We start from the raw sequence: 18876 nt of genomic DNA, 5'->3' as shown, positions 1-18876 counted from the left end.
GAGCTCTGGCAGCCTCGGGGCTGTGCCCATTCCCTGGGGAGCCTGGGCACTGCCAGCACCCTCTAATATCCAACATAAACCTCCCTGGCACAGCTCCAGCCCTTCCCTCTCCCAGGGAGCTGAGATCAGAGCTGCCCTTCTGGAGGAAGCTGCAGACCCCAGTGAGACTCCCCTCAGTCTCCTCTCCTCCAGCTGAACATTCCAAGTGCCCTCAGCTGCTCCTTGGAGGACTCCTCCAGACCCTTCACCATCCTCCCGTCTCTCCTTTAGATCAAACAGATTGAGACATGTCTGATGTTGTGGTTTCCAAAACTGTCCCCACTCAACAGGGCATATGTCATTCCTCTTTGTCTTTCTTTTTTTTTTTTTTGCTTGCAGTTTTGGGGTTTTGTGGATTATTTGGGCTTTTCTAATTAAAGTGCCTTTTGCTCTAACCCTAAGCATAATTACTTTGGGGCTGACATTTCCCACTCCTGTTTCTGTGGCAGAGGTACACACCTGAAGATGTGCTTGGTCGTTTCAAGGCTTTTAAACATGTTCTCTGATAAGCACAGCTGCGTTTTTAACAGTAGCTGAGATTACAGAATTTAAGAAAGGAAAATTTGATATAACGTTTCATGCTTTAGTTAACAGTCTTCCAAGACACAAAGCTGCTCCAGTTGCTCTGGAAACTGTAACTTGGACACAACCATGCAGATACATCAGCCCCCTGGCTATAAATGAAACCACTTTAGCAACACCGCACATTTGTATGACAAACATTTATTAAAGCAAGCATTGCATCCCCATTCTGCTACAGCAAGAGCACATCCCATGCTCCTCCACAACAGTGCACAGCTCTGATTTCCTCTGAGCCGTAAGGGACACGACCGCAGGGTCAGGGGGGCTGTGGATCTACCACTGAAATAACCCCCCAGGTAAGGCAGAAAGGGGAAACACGGCTGGGTGTTTGAGGGATGTACCGTGGATTCAAAGCAGGGCTCTGCCTTTCACAGCCCAGGCACGGCTGGAAGCCAACACCAGCACCAAAAGGAAGGCTTGGAAGACAAAGGGACATAGTGGCCAGGCTGGGATTTGGTGCACACACTCCTGGCCCAGGAGAAGGCAGGAGGAAGCTGGGAACAGAGCAAGAACAGGGAGAAGGAAAGCAGGAGGGGGACGCTCAAACATCGAGTAGGAGGCATGAGCGAGGGGTGCTCGCAGAGGAAGACTGGACACAGCACCACACCAGATGCCAGACACATGGGCTTTTTAAAAACAGGGGGAAATATTCCATACACAAACGACGGCCTGAGTGCTGGTTGCTGTGGAAACCATAACTTTGAATTCAGTGGCTAAAACCCAGCGCTGCTATTTATACCGCGCTCCTCACTACAGCACGAGAACTTCGCCTCGAAAGCAGAGCTCTGGTACTCACAAACGTGGTTCTCCACCCCCGTTACACACGCTCTTCCCCTCAAACCAGACAGCACAAGGTTTTCCCAATGCTCCTCACCACTGAAGGACTACACAGCACCATCGCCTCTGATGGGCAAAAAAATCCCTACCACCAATGCCTTTCCTCTTCCAAGCATGACCAGGTGAATCCCTGGACAGACATGGGGCAGGAATCCCCACGGATTGGATTCTGCTTCATTCAAGAGCAGCCAGACACACCAAAAAGGCTGTTTTAAACATCAGTTTATCTTGTCTCCCTCAAGGTAAATTCCAGTCAGCATCACCTGAGATTATGCAGGGCCAGAGCCCAAAGTCAGTTATCATTAGAGATAACAAGCATTTGGGGAAGGACTCCAGAATATCGCCTTTAATATCCCAGAAAGCATAACTGGGTCAGTAATGCAAGAATAACAACAACAGCAGAAAGGCTGCAGAATAAACCATTTCGGGGAGAACCCCTGTAACAACACACATTTTCAAGCTGCTCTGCTGTTGGAGAAGGAAATGGCTTTTTCCTCCATGGAAATCATGATTGTGGGGCAGCAAGTGCTCCCGCAGCCGAAGCAGGAACGGGAGAGAGCTGCCCGCAGCCAAAGCCTAGGTGAGCCAACTATGTTACATTCCTTTTCCACCTCCACCATTCCAGGGCCTGGAAGGGAAGAAACAGCCCCATTCACTCCCCAATCCCGTTTTCCCTAAGCATGATGAAGGTGCAAGTATAGCACAGCCAGTAACTATCACAGGGTGACGATCCCTTTCCAAGACACTGCCCAGGACCGGGGCACCTATCAGTCCCCAAACCGATGCAGAAGGGCAAAGAAGGCAAGAGCTGAGAGAGAACCGCACTTGCCAAGGTCACTGACACCTTCAGAATCCCACGGGACCGTCCCATCCGTGGGGCTCCATGGGAAGCAGCAAGGACAGCAGCTCCATGCAATCCAACAGCAACACCCCGCCTGCCCAAGGCAGGGTTTTCCAGGGGAAGGGCAGCCAGGGACTGCACAGGGACGGGAGTGGGGACACAGCACACAGCTCCAGGAGCTTCCAAGCCAGGAGGGGCAGCAGGAAGTTGCTCTCTGTGGGATTGGGCCCTCACAGCACAGGTGAAGGAGGTCTCGTCTGTCCTTGCTCAATAATTTACATCACAGCACTGAAGTGTCATTGAAAACGACAGAAGCATTTTAATAATAGAGGAAGGGAGAAAGATGCTCTAATCGCAGACACCCAACTAATCACTCCATAGATCTCATCCTCCCCTAATTTATTCCAACACATTTTTTTAGTCAGAATTTCAAAATTATTAACAGCTCCCGACTGCTACCTACTCCCTAGCCCCGGTCACTTTCCGTTATCCCAGTCCTCCGGATGCCCCGATGGAGCGGGAAGGAAGGACCATTGATGAGGAACAACATGTCAGTTTCTCCCAGCGCTTCCCAACCCAACGTGGCAGCGCTGGAAATACGCACTCCTTCCCGCAATTCCATCGGCACCGCGTTTGTGCCAGTGCTCCCCGTGGACCCCAGGGCTGCGAGCATCCCTCGGGAGCCCGCACCTCCTGCCAGGGCAGCGCTTCCCATGGATCCCCGGGCTGCGAGCATCCCTCGGGAGCCGTAACTCCGGGCTGAGCCTGCCTCCGGTGACCCTGCGGCCGGGGCGGGCACCTCACCTGCCCGGCAGCGCTCACCTGTGCGCGCCCCAGCGCCCCGGGCCGCTCTCCCGCGGCTTCACCGGCGGGGCAGGCACGGGGCTCGGGCCAGCGCCGGCCGCGGGGGTCCCGCGCCGACATTTCCAGCGCGGCCCCGGCGCTCCCGGAGGCTGCGGCAGGGCCGGCTCGGGACCGGCCGCACGCCCCCCGCGCCCGCCGAGCGGAGCGGCGGCGGAGCGGGCATGGGGATGCCCGCCATGCCCCGGCGCGGGGCGCTCCGGCGTGCGCGGCGATGCGGGGACGCGACCGGACGGGCACTCACCTGCAGGGCGCCGGGTGCGGGCGGTGGGTGGCCGGCGGCCGGTACCGGGTGCCGACCGGCGGGAGGCGGTGGCCGCGGGCCGGTCGCTGGCCGGGGGTCGCCGCCCGCCCCGGGAGCCGCTCCCGGTGCCCGCCGGGCGCCCGCGGCTCAGCGCGCGCCGCCGCCAATAGGCGCCGCTGCCACACCGCCAGCCGCGGGGGGCGCCGCCCATTGGCCGCGCCGCACGTCAATCACCGCGTTTGGAGTCGCCGAGCCCCGTGCGTGACAATGGGCGCGGGCGGGAGGGGCGGGGCCGCCGAGCCGGCCGGCGCGAGGGGTGCGCGCGGGACTGCGCGGCCCCTCACGGCCCCTCACGGCCCCTCACGGCCCCTCACGGCCCCTCACGGCCCCAGAGCCCCGGAACCGCACGGCTCTCCACTCCCCCCGCTGCCACCGCGCTGCCTCACGCTGTTACCAAATCCTCCGAGATCGTCCGGGATGAATGAAGCCCTCTCACCGCCGTCTTTTGAGCTCCAGCGAGTCGGGCGTTACTTTGGTGTTGGTCAGGGGGCGTATGCATGGCTGGCTGTAGGGGAGAATTCCAGCCTCCACACACACACGCGTACAGAACTTTTGCGCCTATTCATACGTTTCATCAAATAAAGGCATTTCGAAATTATACCGGTCGCTTTCGTTAATTAGTATTCTATCCTACTGGTTATTGATTGCTCACTTCATGTTAATTAGTCCATATTTTTAGTCTTTATTTCCTCCAGCAGGGCCTTTCCAATACATCTACTGACTCTTTCTTCAGTCTCTCCTTTACCTTCTGCTTTCTACAAAATGTCCTTGTGGTCCATAAATTCTGCGTTCCAGATGTCCAACCACACCAATCCATCTTCCTCTCCCAGGCTCTGTTCATTGGAGCACAGCAGAGTTAGTTTATCAAAAGTTAAAATTTCAGTCATTCTCCCCAGCTGTGTTCCCATAAAAGTAGCTTATGACAACTTTGCTAAATGCTAGCTAAGATTAATCTAAGAGTAGCACACGATAATTAATATGTATATTAGTTATGATAAATTAAAACAATTAATTTGAAAGTTAATTAAAACCATTAACTAAAATCATAGAGCTCTATCATTTCTCACACTGCAGTGGGGCATTCCTCTCCTCCCTGGCTCCTGACCCCTTCAAAGCCCCCAGGACCGGTGCTGAGCTTTCCCCATCTCTGCCTCTGTCCCAAAATGTGGAATACACCAGAAGTCCCTTAGACAGGATGTTCTGTGATGCTTGATCTTTTACACTTTCAAGCCTAATCAGCTAGAAAGGAGATACAGCCCCAGAAACAGAGAGCAGCCAACAAGCTCTAGGTGATATCCAGGTGTTAGAAAAACAAATTACGTGCTAAGATGTAGGACTGGACACGTTTCCATGATGTCAGACCTAGGGGAGGTGAGCAGAGCTTGGAAAGAAGGATGTGCCTCTGATAGCGAACACGAGGAATGCAGGATTTACAGGCCACAAGGACATTTGGCAGAACCCCCAAGATAAGGAAGAAACTAATAAAAGTAACTGTGCAGAACGAGCTCCCACTGGGGAAAAAGGGAATTCCAGGAGGGCAGATCGTGACCTCCACCCCAAAACCCCACCGACCCAAAAGAAGAGTAACACCGAGCATGGGAATGAGCAGCAGAAGCGAGAGAATCATTAACCATCAGAGGACAGAACACTAATTAATAAGAGAACTGTGTAACTTGTAGCCAGTGAACACCAATGCCTTTGTTTGCATCACACGCAGCCTCCCCTCAGCAGGACCCGGCTCAGCCTGAAGAGAGCACCCGGGTGCTGCAAGCACTTGGATTTTGTTAAGCCTCAGCTCCAGCCTGGAGAAGCACATTTCATAATGCATAATAAATAAACATGAGCTGTGTCTGAACTGACAGTTTTTCAACACAAAAAAACTGGGAGCACCTCCCCAACACCTTTGAAAGTCAGAGTGGGGAAATCCAACCCAACCCAATGTGTATCTAATAAAGAATATTTATTTTCTAATACTGTGTATTTGTTCTGCCTTTAAAAATCAAATACAAAATCTCAGATATCATTAATCACGTGTTGCTTGCGAATCAAGTCCAAATATTAAATGTCAGTTTTCTTCATTAAGCCGTTGACTAATTAATGGCAGGTTTTAAATGGTATTACCACACCAAGCACTTTAGGCAGAGCATTTAATCGGCAGCATTAAACACAGGTCCTTTCCTGACTTTGATTTCAGGTGTGCCAGGGCATCTCCACCCTCACAGCCAGGGATATTCCTAAGATCCCACCCAGTGCTGCCCTCTGGCAGTGGGAAGCCATTCCCTGTGTCCTGTCCCTCCAGGCCTTGTCCCCAGTCCCTCTCCAGCTCTCCTGGAGCCCCTTCAGGCCCTGCAAGGGGCTCTGAGCTCTCCCTGGAGCCTTCTCCTCTCCAGGTGAGCACCCCCAGCTCTCCCAGCCTGGCTCCAGAGCAGAGGGGCTCCAGTCCTGGGAGAATGTCAAAGGAACAGTGGGAGGAGGGCCCAGAGGCTGAAGCTGCTGCAGGCACAGCTGTTTCATGCCCTGGTGCACAGCAGACAAGGGCAGCAGAGCCGTGTGTCCCCCAGTACTGTCCCCCTTCCCCACTCCAGCCCCACACACGGATCCCACAGCCCTGCAGACCTGCAGCTTGTGCCAGCTCCTATGGGCACATCTTTAACTAATCCCACCTCCTTTGAGATTTACCGGTGTGTAATGGCTGGGATTCATTAGTATCTGACAGTTCCAGTTACTCTGCACGTCAAGCCCCATCTCTTCATTTGCAAAGCCAGGCTGTTGTGCCAAGCCCGTGTGCTGGCTGTTCCCCTCCACCTACTCACTGCTAATTCGGGAGCTGCTATTTCTGTCTGTGTGCATCCAAAGTTTGGTTTCCTCTGAAATGTTTTCAAAGGAAGCAGAAGATGGGCCTGAGCTGAAAATTCCCCCAGCTACTCATCAATTGCCCAACATCAGCAAACCTTGTTTTCAGGGAATGTAGCAGGAGTAAAACACTTTCCTAGGAAAATCTTGAGTTTATGGATGATTGAGCTGCACAAAAGAGAGTTGTTTCTGACAGGGGCACACAGGAGTAGCCCCGACAGAAAGAAACAATTTGGTGACTCTCAATGAACAGAGTAAAACTTAACTGCAAGGGCGGCAATTCCATGATTGGAAACACGGCACAGCATTCCTTGTGGAAGAATCTGTATGGAGGAGGAAAGCTCAGAAGCAAAGTTCTGTCTCTACTGCAGACATTCCACTTGTTATATTTTGTAAATAAAGGTTTTTCCTCTTTGCAATGCACGCTGTGGTACTTTTCCTCCACATGAAAGAATGCTCTTGCTCCAGAGCAGTGTACACCTGTACCTGAGAGACAGGAACCACAGGGGACATTTCAAGTGGGAAGATGAAAAAAGAAGTCATAAAAAATATATTGTGGAAACTGTTCTTTGAAAAATAGTGGTAGACTGTGACCAGTACAAACCAGGCCATCCAAACTGATTTGAATTAGGTCTTGTTCTGTATTGGTGCAACATTTACTTTCCTGCCAGATTTTCCTGTAGCTTGCAGATGTTCACCACAACCCACAAACTGTTGCCTTATTTTTGTCTTTGAAAACAGCAATGACACTGTAATAATGAAGGTTTCTGGATTTATGTAAGTGACTCAGGTTGGTTGCCAACTCCATAGACAGAAAGTAAGTATTCCTGCTTAGTATGAATTTTAGGGAGGACAGTCTGCTCCCCTAAGTGCAAAATATCCATCAGCCCTCAGAGTCCCTTGGAGAAGCTCTCTCTGCATGCTTTAAAAATCACAAAAATGCCTTCCCAGGTGATTTCCAGCTGGTATTTCTGTCAGGCTGCAGCGAGGCTAATAGTGGGATCACATCCTCATGATGTGCCTGTAGGATTATGTAAAAGAGGGAAATGCATTTGATGAATTATTGTCCACCTCAGCCTCTCTTTGGAGAAATGCTGTTATCTGTGTTCACTGGCGCTGCAGGTGAAGTGGTCTGTGAAATCAGAGTTCTCTGGATAATGGCAGAGCTGTGGCTTTCCCAGGGGTACTGCTGCTCATCCCATAGGACACACGTGAGGCAGGCAAGAGACTTGGCCTCCAATCCTGTTTGTTGTCAGCTTATTATGTTAAAGTCTTGCTTTCAATGTCAGTGCTAATTTCAGAGAATCCCAGAATGGTTCTGGTTGGGAGGGGGCTTAAAGCTGATCCAGTCCCACCTCCTGCCATGGGCAGGGACGCCTTCCACCATCCCAGGTGGCTCCAAGCCCCATCCAACGCAGCCTTGGACACTTGAAGGGATCCAGGGGCAGCCACAGCTGCTCTGGGCACCCTGTGCCAGGGCCTGCCCACCCTCCCAGGGAGGAATTCCTTGCCAATATCCCCCCTATCCCTGCCCTCTGGCAGTGGGAAGTTCATTCTCTCCCAGCCTGTGTTTGTCCTTGGCATTGCCCCGACCCAGGTGCAGCTTGGCTTTATTGAGCATCACGAGGTTCTCACAGGGCCACCTCTGCAGCCCATCCAGGTCCCTCTGGGTGCCCCATCCCTTCCCTCTGCTGTGTGACTCCAGCACAGAGCTGTGTCATCAGTCCCACTGTCCTTGTCACCAGCAAAGACATCAAATAGTTCTCCCACAGGAAAACAGTTGGGCTTCATGAGCTCAAGGGACTTTTCCAACCTAAACAATTCCATGACTCTATGCCCATGAGATGTACAGAGGCACACAGCTGCTTGTGAAAGGCACAGGAGAGAGAATCCCCAGCCTTCCTGGCTAAACCATTAGCCCAGAGCTTTTCTTCCTCAAATATTAATGTTTTCCTGATTACCTGCTGCTTAGGGGAAGGTGACTGTGCCTGTGTACAGTTTCTGAATAATTCACTTAAAATATTAAAGCCATACAGAAGTGGGTTATAGCATGGTCTGTCCAATGCCATCCTTTCCCAGTGAGGGAGGCACTGGGAAGCATTTCCCAGCATCCTAGAGCTTTGGAGATAGCAGGGTGGAGAGCAAGTCAGAGGTGTTAGAGACCACATTCTCCCATGTGTGTATCGGTGTGGAGTGGGGAAGGAAGGCAGGAGATGCAGGGAGGAGCGGGAGGCAGGGGTGGGAAGCAGGTCAGTGAGCTGCCCTTCAGTTTATCTGTATTTTTGAGCCACACTCAGCAGCATTGCTTCTGCAGGGCCTGTGAGCAACGGGGTCACTGCCTTGCCTCCAAATAAGCAAATTAAACCAACAGTGCAGACCTGGGCCATTTGTGCTCCTGCTACCTGTGCTGCCATTCACTTTAAAATCCTTTTTCCCCAGACAGATTGGTTTCATGCTCATGGATGGGGTTTTTCCCCCACAAACACCTTGTCCCCCTTGTTTTTATCGCAGTCTATGCTAGATGCCATATAAAGATCTGCTCTGTGTCCCCAGAGGAATTAGAGCAATCATTTCTACCCACGTGAAAGCTTTCGGATCTTTTTCCAGACTAGTTATTTTCAACCCTTGCAAGACAGATTCTCTCTTCCATGAAACTATGAGCTATTCTCCACAGTTCCTGTGGGACATGGAAGGAGGTTGTTGTTTTTTTCTTTCCAAAGTTTATGTTGCCACACAGTCCAAGATTCATCACGGTACCAAATTTACAAGCTTAGATGGAAAAGGACATTTATTTTTGTGGAGCTGATCAGCCTACATCATTCCTTCCCTTTGCTTCCCCAGACCCCTGACTCATAAAGGTATCTTACTTTTTATTGTTCTTGTTGTTACTTCCAATTTAACAGTATTTTGCCAAGGAAAAGCGCTGTGGAAGGGAGAGCCTATCCCACAAACCTGGACCACTGACGCCATCCTGTGGCACTCCCTGACACTTACCAGCGCTAATAAACCCGAACTGCCTGCAACAAATACTAAACTCTAAACTCTTCCCCCACTGTTTGCAGTCTCTGTCACTGCGGTTTTTTGTCCCCATCAGAGCCCACGTTGAACCTGAAAAAACGTAAGAAACAACAAGCTGTTTCTGGCTTGTCTTAAATACATTTTCCTTTCCTACCTCTGTTTTCTGTAGAAACTGTCCCCTAGAGCTCAGTCTCTGAAGTAATCCCCAAAAATGTACACGCCCAGGGGGGACCTTGTGGCTCTCCACAGCCCCCTGGCAGGGGCTGCAGGCAGGAGGGGTCGGGCTCAGGCACAGGACGGAGGGAAGGTGCCAGGAGGCTGCAGTGAGGAGGATCTGGTTCTGGAGAGATGCCTGGTGGGCAGAGCAGGGCTGCACCCACCCGCCCGTGCCAAGCAGCAAATTCAGCGTCTCAGGCCTCCTGGCAGAACTGCACCTGGAGCCGTGCCTTAAGCACGGCATGGCAGAGTGATCCCTGCCAGAAAATCCCTGCTCTCCAAAGCGTGGCTTAGCTGGGATCACGGCGGCAGGCCGGGATTAGGGAATGCTCTCCAGCAGCTGCGTGCCATAAGCTGCCCTGCTCCAGCTGCAGTGCCAAGCTTGGCAGTGCCAGACGCTTCCCTGGTTGTGACACGGTGGCTGCCAGCCAGGGGCTGTCAGGAGCCTTCCAGCCATCCCCCAGACTGCCAGGCCTGGATGTGGCTCGGCACAGACGCAGGTTCTGGAGGTGCCACAGCCTTTTCCAGAGCAGCAGCAGCACAGCCTGGCCCTGGCAGAGCCCTCACGCAGGGTTTGGAGTCTCTCCACACACCCCAGCGTAGTTCCCAGGAACTTGTGCTCCTGCCCCCAACTCCAGCAGTCCCAGCCCAGCCCCTGGCCTTGCAGACACACAGAGGTGCTCTGAGCACATTTTGGGAAGGAGTTCCAGCCCGCAGGAACAGTGGCTGCTGGCAGGCACGGGGGGTACAAAGTCTGCAGGCTGCCTCCTGCAGCGCCCTTCGGCCCTTTGGCACGGCTGCAGACTGCGGAAAAACTTCCACACGGATGTGGAGCACATCAATATTAATGAATAAACACTCCACAGTGCTGTGGAAACTGTATGAAAATACCTGGCTGGTGCATTTTCCAGCCGGGTTCCCGCTTATTAATGGCTGGAATTAAACCAGCAGCACCCCAAAGCCTCGTTTTACTGACTGCTCTACAAACCCAGCGTGGTGCTCATGAAGGAACTCATCCACTTCCAACCATCCAGAGCTCCCAGAGAAGAAACCACGTGTTTAAAACCCCAAATAAAACCACAGTTTTGTTATTCTGGACACCCGCCAGTTACATTCTGTTTGTCTTTCCTGCTTTCCTGCAGAAACAGGGTAGTTTACCCTGTTGTAGCATTTATTTTCTAACTGTGTTATTAATTAGCATTTTCCCTGTGGTTTTGTACTTTGCATCTCGAGGATTACCCAACACAACTGAGTTAAATCCGAGCCACTTCACCCTCGGGTGTCCTGACACCTGCTGTAGTACTTAACTGCATGTGGCAAAAATGAGAGTGCAGGGCAGTCTGTGCCTGAAATAAATCCAGCTGAAGCCCCCTGGATCTTACCTGTGGCACCTGCTCACGTGGGCTGGGATTTGCAGTTTTTTGTTTTGTTTAGTTACCACTGTAAGAATTTTCACAAATAAAACCCCAGCAATAAAATCTAAGACCAAGCTTTTCTTTCTCATCACTGTGAATGAAATCCTTATCCAGATATTTTATACAAAGCATGACAAGGTACAGGGTTTCTCTGGACTTTGTTCATTTTTATCCATGTTGATATTTTGAAATCTACATCCCAGAAATATATCTCTATATTTATACACAGACACACAGTGTTTTGGTTGCATTCCTTTAGGTGCCTTTCAGTGGCCAAAATAGCATTCCTGAGTGTATAAACATTTTGAGAGACTCTCATTTAAAAAAAAAAAAAAAAAGGAACAACAACATTTTTCAGATTGTGCTTTCTGGACAATATTCTGTCCTTGGCCAGTTTCAGAAGGGATGTTCCCATGCTCCAGTTAACAGCTTAAAAACCATTTAAAACTCCAGCTAAGTTTCAGTTTGGTTGCGCTCATCCCTGTGTGCCACAGCAGCAGCAGCTCCCACAAAGCCCGCAGCAGATTGTCCTGCAAATGCTGAAAATCCCTGTTTTCATCCATCCTGGCTTTCCTGGCTTTGTGGTCCCAGTTTCAGCCTGTCAGGCTGTTTCCACGGGGAAACACGGCCAGGCCCTGGTACTGTGTGGGATAATTAAAGCACTCGGTGAAAGGGAACTGGCAGGAATAGCAGGAATATTACACACAATGACAGCAGTGGGCAGACCTTGGGCAGCCCTGGCAGGTTGAAGCTTTGTACCACAGCGGGTACAAAGTTCTTAAGCAACATTTACACAACCTCTCCTCTGTGGTTCATATTTCACTGGCAGCACAAAGATTTGCTCAGCCCAGCCGCGAGTGAATGTTGGTTTTAATCTCGCCTGTTCCGCGTCAATTCCGTGGACACTCTGGTTAGCAGCAGCGCTTCCCCTCGTCCCAGCAGCAGCCTTTCCCCTAGAGAGCCGCCAATTTGTAGTGAAAGAATAATTTCCACAGCACAGTTTCACCTTGGAAGTGCCACACATGCATAAACTCAGCGAATTCCCCACGTGTAATCCAAGGGAAAGTGTTAATGACACCCAGCGGCTTGCTCGGGACACAGCTCCAACAACCCCCAGTGAAATGGGCATTCCAGGCTTAGTTCAGCTCCATGGTTTTCCCAGAGAACCATCCCAAGCAGGAGAAACTATATATTTGCACCAGATGTATGGTTGCCACGGGAAACACAGCTCTCAAAATTCCCTCTTAGTTTTAAACTTGCATAAAATCCCAGAGAAATTGCACCCTCAAGGGCTTTATCCTCGCTCTGGGTCACCATTTTGCAGCACCTAAGGGTGGGGATTTTTTGTTACTTTGTCACATTTTGCTGAAATGTTAATTAACTTTTCTCCATGACGTTTAGACTGTTAACCTCCATCTCGCAGCAGTTATTTCATCGCTCATTAAATTGGTTCAGGATTAGGAGAGAATCAAGCTGCTCTTTCTCTTCTGTCCTCTCTGCTCTGACTCTGATACTCCAAATAACAAAATAATTACATCACCATTTGATGTGACAGGGTCAAATGATGATTTTTGTGCTGTTCAGCTGCATTGGGAGGTGGGTGGATTTTCTCACCTCCTGGTGAGATTTAATAAAATGAAAAAGTTAAAAATAAGTGTGGGGGAGAAAACATTACATAAAATGCTTCCCTGGCTTCTGGATGTGAATGAGCACAGCAGTAACTGATATTTTGGTATTTCTATTGTACTTGTGAAAGAAAAGGCTCATATAGAACACTCTCAAGGCTGTGACTTGTGTAGGATTACTCACCTCTTTCTGCAGGAATTCTTGTGTTAGTCCTTGAAATCCCCACCTCTCCGGGGCGTCCCAGAGCAGGGCAGCTTTGTCAGCAGAGTTCTGCCCAGCTGGGGCACCCCAGGAGTCCTCACACCCAATACTTACCCCATCGGTCTCTGAAATTACTTGGGGTTCTTTCACTTCACCTGTAAAGAAACCTGACACCTCTCATCCATCTGTTTGTGCCACAAGAAGGGCAGATCTTGGAACTCACTTCCAGGGAGGAAACAATAAACCTGATGGAAACATCAGGGCAGGTTTGGAGGTCAGACTCAAATAAGAGAAAGCCCTGCACAAAAGATCCACAAAGGGTGAGAAGAGTGATAAGGGAAGTAAAATGAGACCGTACCATCTAAATAAAGGTTACGAACCTCTGTGAATGGAAGAAGGGCCACCTCGAGGGCACTGGAACCTCTCCTCCTGCTGGACCAAGGCTCAGGGTGCTGCTGCTGTGCCACAAGCACAGACCTGTTTTCTCACAAGTTACTGAGGCTCCTCTCCAGGCACATCAGGACTGACACTCCAAGGAGTTTATCTCACGCTGCCAAGGCACCTCCTAGATGGGAAGCTCCGGCTGGCTCTCTTCCCAGCATCTTTCCAGGGTTAAACTACGAAATCCCAGTGTGTCCCTCAGGCAAACAATCTCCATGTATTTCTGCGCATCAAGTTTTTTTCACCTGATTTGGTGTTCTCAAGCAAACAAATCTCTGCTTCAGTAACATCACCTGAGCTGTGACTCAGGTCTTTTGTGCGAGTCTGGTGTGTGGAACAAGCACAACCCCTCTGCATCCTTCCCTGGCCTAATGAGGGCTCAAAACTGCCACTTAAAACTGCCTGGGCTTTAAGTCGTTTATACCTCAGTCATAGACAGAGATTAATAAAAAACCCCGTGGGCAGCAGAGAAGGGCAGATTGTGCCCCTCTGCCCCTGAGCTGGGGTGTGAGCCCACCTGCAGAGCTGCCCCAGCCCTGGGGCCAGCAGCACAAGGAGCTGGAGCTGCTGCAGAGAGTCCAGAGGAGGAGCGGCTTCAAAGTGACAGAGTGCGTTTAGAATGGATATCGGGAAGGAATTCCTCCCTGGGAGGGTGGGCAGGCCCCGGCAGCTGTGGCTGCCCCTGGATCCCTGGCAGTGCCCAAGGCCAGGCTGGACACTGGGGCTTGGAGCAGCCTGGGATGGTGGAAGGTGTCCCTGCCCATGGAATGGGTGAATCTGGATGCGTTTAAGGTCCCTCCCAACGCAAACCTTTCCGTGTTTACACAAAGCCCCAGGTACTCTGAAACCTTTCTGTGATTGTGATTTAAGTTCCAAACACCCTCAGGGCAGAGGGGCAGCCCCACAGCCGCATTCCGGTTTCGGATGGGAGCGGAGCACCCGCCCCAGCGCAGGGCAGGGAAACAGCGCTGCCGCTCGTCCCCGCGGCACGGCCGAGGACACAGCCGTGAGCGATGCCGTGAGCAGCATGGCCTGCCCGCTCCCTCTGAATCCCTCCCGGTCCTGGTCCCGCTCCCGCTCCCGGTGCCCGTTATGCGCCTCCCGCCGCCAGGGGGCGCCTCCACCGCACCGCGCGCGCCGCCCTCAGCCCCGCCCCTCCCGCCTTTCCTGCGCTGCGATTGGCCGAGCCGCGCGCGCCGCGCAGTGCCATTGGCCGCGGCGCCGGCGCCCGCCCTATATATAGAACGAGAGCGGGGCGTGCCCTCAGTCCGCGAGCGCTGCGGGCGGGGCGGGAGCAAGATGGCGGTGGCGCGGGCCGTGTGCGTGATGCGAGGCGAGGGGGCTGTGCAGGGCGTCATCCACTTCGAGCAGCAGGTGAGGGCACGGCCGGGCCGCTGAGACCCCATCCTCGGCGGGCGCGAAGCGCCCTGGGTCCCCCTCTCCAGCCTCCTCCCCGTGGGCAGCGGGGCGGGCTCAGCTCGAGGGCTCTGCGGTTCCAAATGGCCGCGGCCCTCGGGAGCTGCGCCGTCCCTGGTGGTCGGCCGAGGGGCCGCGGCCGCGGGAGCAGCCGCGCTCCCCTGTCAAAGTACGGGGCTTTTCTGGAAGGCCCCATCAGATAACGGGTACTCCTGCGTTTAGTGAAAAAACAGGGGGAGGAACGTGTTCGGGAGCGTTAAAGGAACACGGACATTCTGGGCAGTGTTGTCGTGGGCTCATAGCGGGGCCCCCGGTGCTTTGTGTCACCTTGGTGTGACACGGAGCCGCGTAATGCTAAAGTCCTTGCGGTGATAAATCCTCTCCTTTGAAGGGTACCGGACCGGTGAAAGTCACTGGGAAAATCACTGGATTGGCCGATGGAGAGCACGGCTTCCACGTCCATGAGTTCGGTGACAACACCAATGGTAAGATGTCCCTCCGGGCCTGCGGGTCACGGCTGGAAAGCGCCGGCTCAGCTCTCGGGAGCTGCTCGTGGTGGGGCAGCAGCAGCAGCTGGGCTCTCACGGCTGCAAATCTGTGTGAGGAAATAGTGACGCTTCCCGAGGAATTGCTTCCTGGATAAGACGCTGAGCGTGTTGAGGCTGGTGGTCAAGACCTGACATACCAAGACCTCACCTGAACGCTTGAATAACCCAGCGTTATGAAATAAGAAAGCTTGGGGCTGAGCCTGGGACTTGTGTGTAGCAGGTGATTTATCTGCAGGGGATTAGCAGGGCATGGCACGCCAGAGGAGCTGTTTGCCGTGCTGGGAGCAGCAGGTTTATCCTGGGATCCTGCCTGACGCTCTGCTGTGTTCCAGGCTGCACCAGTGCTGGCCCCCACTTCAACCCAGAGCAGAAGAAGCACGGGGCTCCCAGCGATGCCGAGAGGTGAGTCCAGGGCACGGACGTGCCAGAAAAACCCTGCTAATTCCTGCAGGGTTCCCGAGGTCACTTAGCCGTACTTTGCTGCCTCCAGCGGTTTGTTTTGCTGAGTGTGGTGTGAAATACTCTCCCGGGGGCGTTTTCTGGTCTTGTCGTGGCTTCGGAGGAGGGGACAGCGAGGGCATGATGCTGGCGCTGGGTATCTGTACCTCAGTGGGATGTGGGGCCTGGCTCTTCCCGGGGAGCAGCTCTCCCAGCCGGGTTCCCTCGGTGCCAGAGGAGTGGGGTGTGGGAGAGGAGCAGGGCTCTGGCAGCCTGGCCTCGCACAGGGACCGGCCTGGGAACGCTCACGTTGGTGTCTGTGAGCGCTCCTCGTGTGGCTGGTAAATCCCACCTGAGCCTCAGGCCGGGCAGAGCTGGATGCTGGATGCGGGCCAGCTCCTGCATGACACAGCATGAAACGTGTGTCGGGGCCCTGGCAGCCGCTGCTCGGGGCTAAAGGTTGGGATTGCACGGACGTTGTGGCTTCTGGAGCCTCGGCAGATCCTGCTCCTGGTGTGGCTGTGGGCAGGGGAGTCCCTTAGGAGGGGTGCAAGAAGTGGAATGTGCTTTTATCAGTGGACAGAAACAATTGGACTGAAGCTTCCTGGAAGCTTAGATCAATCAAATTCCTCAGGGGAGAGCTGCCATTAACCTAGTTTTATAGGACTTGGTTAAAAATAAGGAATTTGTGTAAAAAGCTGGTGGTCAGCCCCGGGCCTGCTGAGCCAGTCACCAGGCAGGGATGTGTCAGTATTCCAGGTTCTGAATCTGGACAGAGGAGCCTGATAGAACAGAATCAGCTGCATTTTGAGTGGATGCTGTGCTTGGGGCAGGTGTGCAGGGCACAGCACACCAGGAGTCCTGTGAAAATTGGACTGCTGGAGGCTGTGTTTTCCAGGGAAGCCTTAGCAGAGATGCAGTGCTGATAGAAGCTGTGTGGGAGATCTGTATGCCAAGAGATGGGGCAATGCCAGACTGGAATAATCATCCTGGCACTGGCTGGAACTGAGCAGTTCCTGCATTGCCTTTGACCTGCTGTCTGACAAACTGCTTTTCCTAATCCTCCTTAAACCAAAAGCCTGTAGCTGCCTGTGCAATAGCTGAGCTGTCATGGACAGCAAAAGCTCTGAGAACAGCGGCAGTGTTGCACCAGGTGTGCAGGAAAGGTTGTTCCACTGGATTTGGGAGCCTTTGTTACGCTGTGACATAAACTCACAGGCTTCCCTTGGAAGAGCTCTCAGTCCAGGCCACTTTGTGAGTTTGCTGTGTTTTTGTGCAGGCACGTGGGAGACCTGGGCAATGTGACTGCCAAAGGAGGCGTGGCCGAGGTGGAGATCCAGGATTCCGTCATTTCCCTCTCCGGACCACACAGCATCATCGGCCGCACCATGGTGGTGAGTGGCCAGGGGCCTTGGGGAGCTCCTGAGCAGGGAGAGGGGGTTTACAGCCATCCCTCTGTGTTTCAGTGTGGCACTTGACTGCCATGAACCCCAATTCCCTGCCAGCCTTCCAGAGATGTCCCTCTCTGACTCTGCCCCTTCCTGCTGTGGGTGCCTGAACCCCTCTGGAGCTGGAGGCAGCTCCAGTCACAAGTTTTTAGCACGGATACCAGTTTGGCATCGTGTAATTAGTCTGGTGGTGCTGCTGCTGCTGCCAGGATCCACAGTGGGATCAATTAAGGTGCCTTCCCTTCTCTTGCAGGTGCATGAGAAGCGGGATGACCTGGGCAGAGGGGGAGATAACGAGAGCACAGTGACTGGAAACGCAGGCCCCCGCCTGGCCTGCGGAGTGATTGGCATTGCCAAGAGCTAAGTGTGGCACCTGCAGTGCTCCTCCATTGCTGCTCTTGCCCTTCCTCGTGCAAGCTCAAGATTTGTCATTAATCTCCCGCTCCTCTGCATCCCACGCAGCACTCACACGCTGGAGACTGACCGAGTTTTGTATGATGTACATTCAATTAAAATGCCCCTGATGGAAAGGCTCTGTGGTCTCTGCTCACGCCCCTGCTGTCACCATTGTCACATCCCTGCTGTGAGGGAAGATGTGAGTAGTGCTCCCATCCCAGACCCTGGACGAGCCCCGTGCGCTCTGGCAGAGCAGCAGCCCCCAGGTGTGTCAGGGCTTCCTCCTGGGGCAGGAGCAGCATTTGTAGGCTTCAAACTCGTGTAATAAATGTTGTGGGCAGATACACCTGGGTCTGGCTGTCTGTGAACAGGGGACCACCCCACACCTGCCCCTGTTGGCAAGGGGGACCTGAGCTTCAGCATGTGCATGGTTAAATTCCATCGGCAAGAGGTTGCAGGCAGTATCCCAGGAGAGACCAGTGTGTGTCTGTGCCAGCCTCCATCCTGTTCCAGTGTGTCCTTGAGAGACACATTTCAGGGTCTCTCTGAACAGAGAAAAGGAGTCGTTTTAATGAGGACTTGTGTCAGTGTTCCTTCCTTCTGTACTTCAGGATATTCATGGAACCATTCATTCATACCCCATTCCACTGAGGCACATTACTAAGGGAACTGGGTAGTAGAGTAGGAATACTGTAAAAATACTTCAAACTTACGTTCCCTGTTGCTGCCAGAGCACTGTGTGAGTCTTCAGCTCCCTGTGCCTCGTCCAGAGGGCTGCTGCTGCAGAAGGGGGTAAGGAGTTGCTCCAGTTTTCCAGGCTCTGCTTTCAAGTCCCTACTGAGGCAGAGAATAGGGGTGGGATTTGCGTGAACAAGGGCAGCCTTGTGTCTCGTTCTTGTCTCCTGCTCCTTAAGGAGGTGTTCTCAGTGAAACAAATCCTCCCTCCTTACAGAGCTGGGGCAGCTTTTTCCAAGGCTCAATCCTCGATGTGTGGGACACGGGAACGGCCCAGGGGCCTGGCAGGAAACAACCACTGAGGACACAAGTTTTAACACATGGAAGTTGAGGTCACTACAATCTGTAAACAGGTTCTTTCTCTCTTTATTCTGCTATTGCAAGAACATAAAAATAGATGTCCTCTCCCCAGTCCAGAGCTCCACAGTGGCTCTGCCACCCTCTCCCTCCCACAGAGACAATTCCCTCTGCTGCAGGGCAGCTGTGAAAAAGGACTGATGTAAGGAAGCAGCTGCCCTTTCCTTGGGGCAAAATCCCCAACTTTAAAAGTAGAACACACCTATAGCAAGGAGAAAAAACCCATTGACTATGCACAGGATTCATACAGGTTTGCCCCGGCGCTGCTGGGTTATGGGAGCTCTGAGCCATGTGGGGTGGGCAG

At 52.8% G+C, this 18876-nt stretch overlaps 2 protein-coding genes and 1 long non-coding RNA gene across 3 annotated transcripts in view; 1 reads left to right on the top strand and 2 right to left on the bottom strand.

Annotated features, from left to right (window-relative positions):
* Window positions 1-3546, bottom strand: part of TIAM1 (TIAM Rac1 associated GEF 1) — a 152105-nt gene extending 148559 nt beyond the window's left edge. Inside the window, exon 1 of the mRNA XM_086883683.1 lies at window positions 3405-3546. The gene's annotated coding sequence lies outside the window, so the exon portion shown is untranslated. The remainder of the gene's footprint in view (window positions 1-3404) is intronic.
* A 580-nt stretch (window positions 3547-4126) lies between these two features.
* On the bottom strand, window positions 4127-13831 carry LOC147654472 (uncharacterized). Its single transcript, XR_015285263.1, has 2 exons — window positions 13174-13831; window positions 4127-7338 (listed from the first exon to the last, which is right to left on the bottom strand). It is a non-coding gene; the product is annotated as an uncharacterized LOC147654472 (long non-coding RNA).
* A 652-nt stretch (window positions 13832-14483) lies between these two features.
* SOD1 (superoxide dismutase 1) lies at window positions 14484-17614 on the top strand. Its single transcript, XM_086883682.1, has 5 exons — window positions 14484-14608; window positions 15042-15135; window positions 15531-15600; window positions 16916-17030; window positions 17338-17614. The coding sequence occupies exons 1-5, from the start codon at window positions 14534-14536 to the stop codon at window positions 17446-17448; spliced, it is 465 nt and encodes a 154-aa protein (XP_086739808.1). The 5' UTR covers window positions 14484-14533; the 3' UTR covers window positions 17449-17614.
* Window positions 17615-18876: the final 1262 nt, after the last annotated feature.

This window comes from Cyanistes caeruleus, chromosome 3 (genome assembly GCF_971803275.1).
Source record: "Cyanistes caeruleus chromosome 3, bCyaCae1.hap1.1, whole genome shotgun sequence".
NCBI classification, from domain to species: domain Eukaryota; kingdom Metazoa; phylum Chordata; class Aves; order Passeriformes; family Paridae; genus Cyanistes; species Cyanistes caeruleus.
Note: the sequence above shows the minus strand (reverse complement) of the source record. Positions and strands in the feature narration are given on the sequence as shown.

Bases quoted from the DNA above. Each gene is read 5' to 3' on its own strand.
- SOD1 (XM_086883682.1), top strand. From the start codon at position 14,534: ATGGCGGTGGCGCGGGCCGTGTGCGTGATGCGAGGCGAGGGGGCTGTG. The intron at 14,609-15,041 runs GTGAGGGCACGG...TCTCCTTTGAAG, and splicing joins TCATCCACTTCGAGCAGCAG to GGTACCGGACCGGTGAAAGT. The intron at 15,601-16,915 runs GTGAGTCCAGGG...GTTTTTGTGCAG, and splicing joins GCTCCCAGCGATGCCGAGAG to GCACGTGGGAGACCTGGGCA.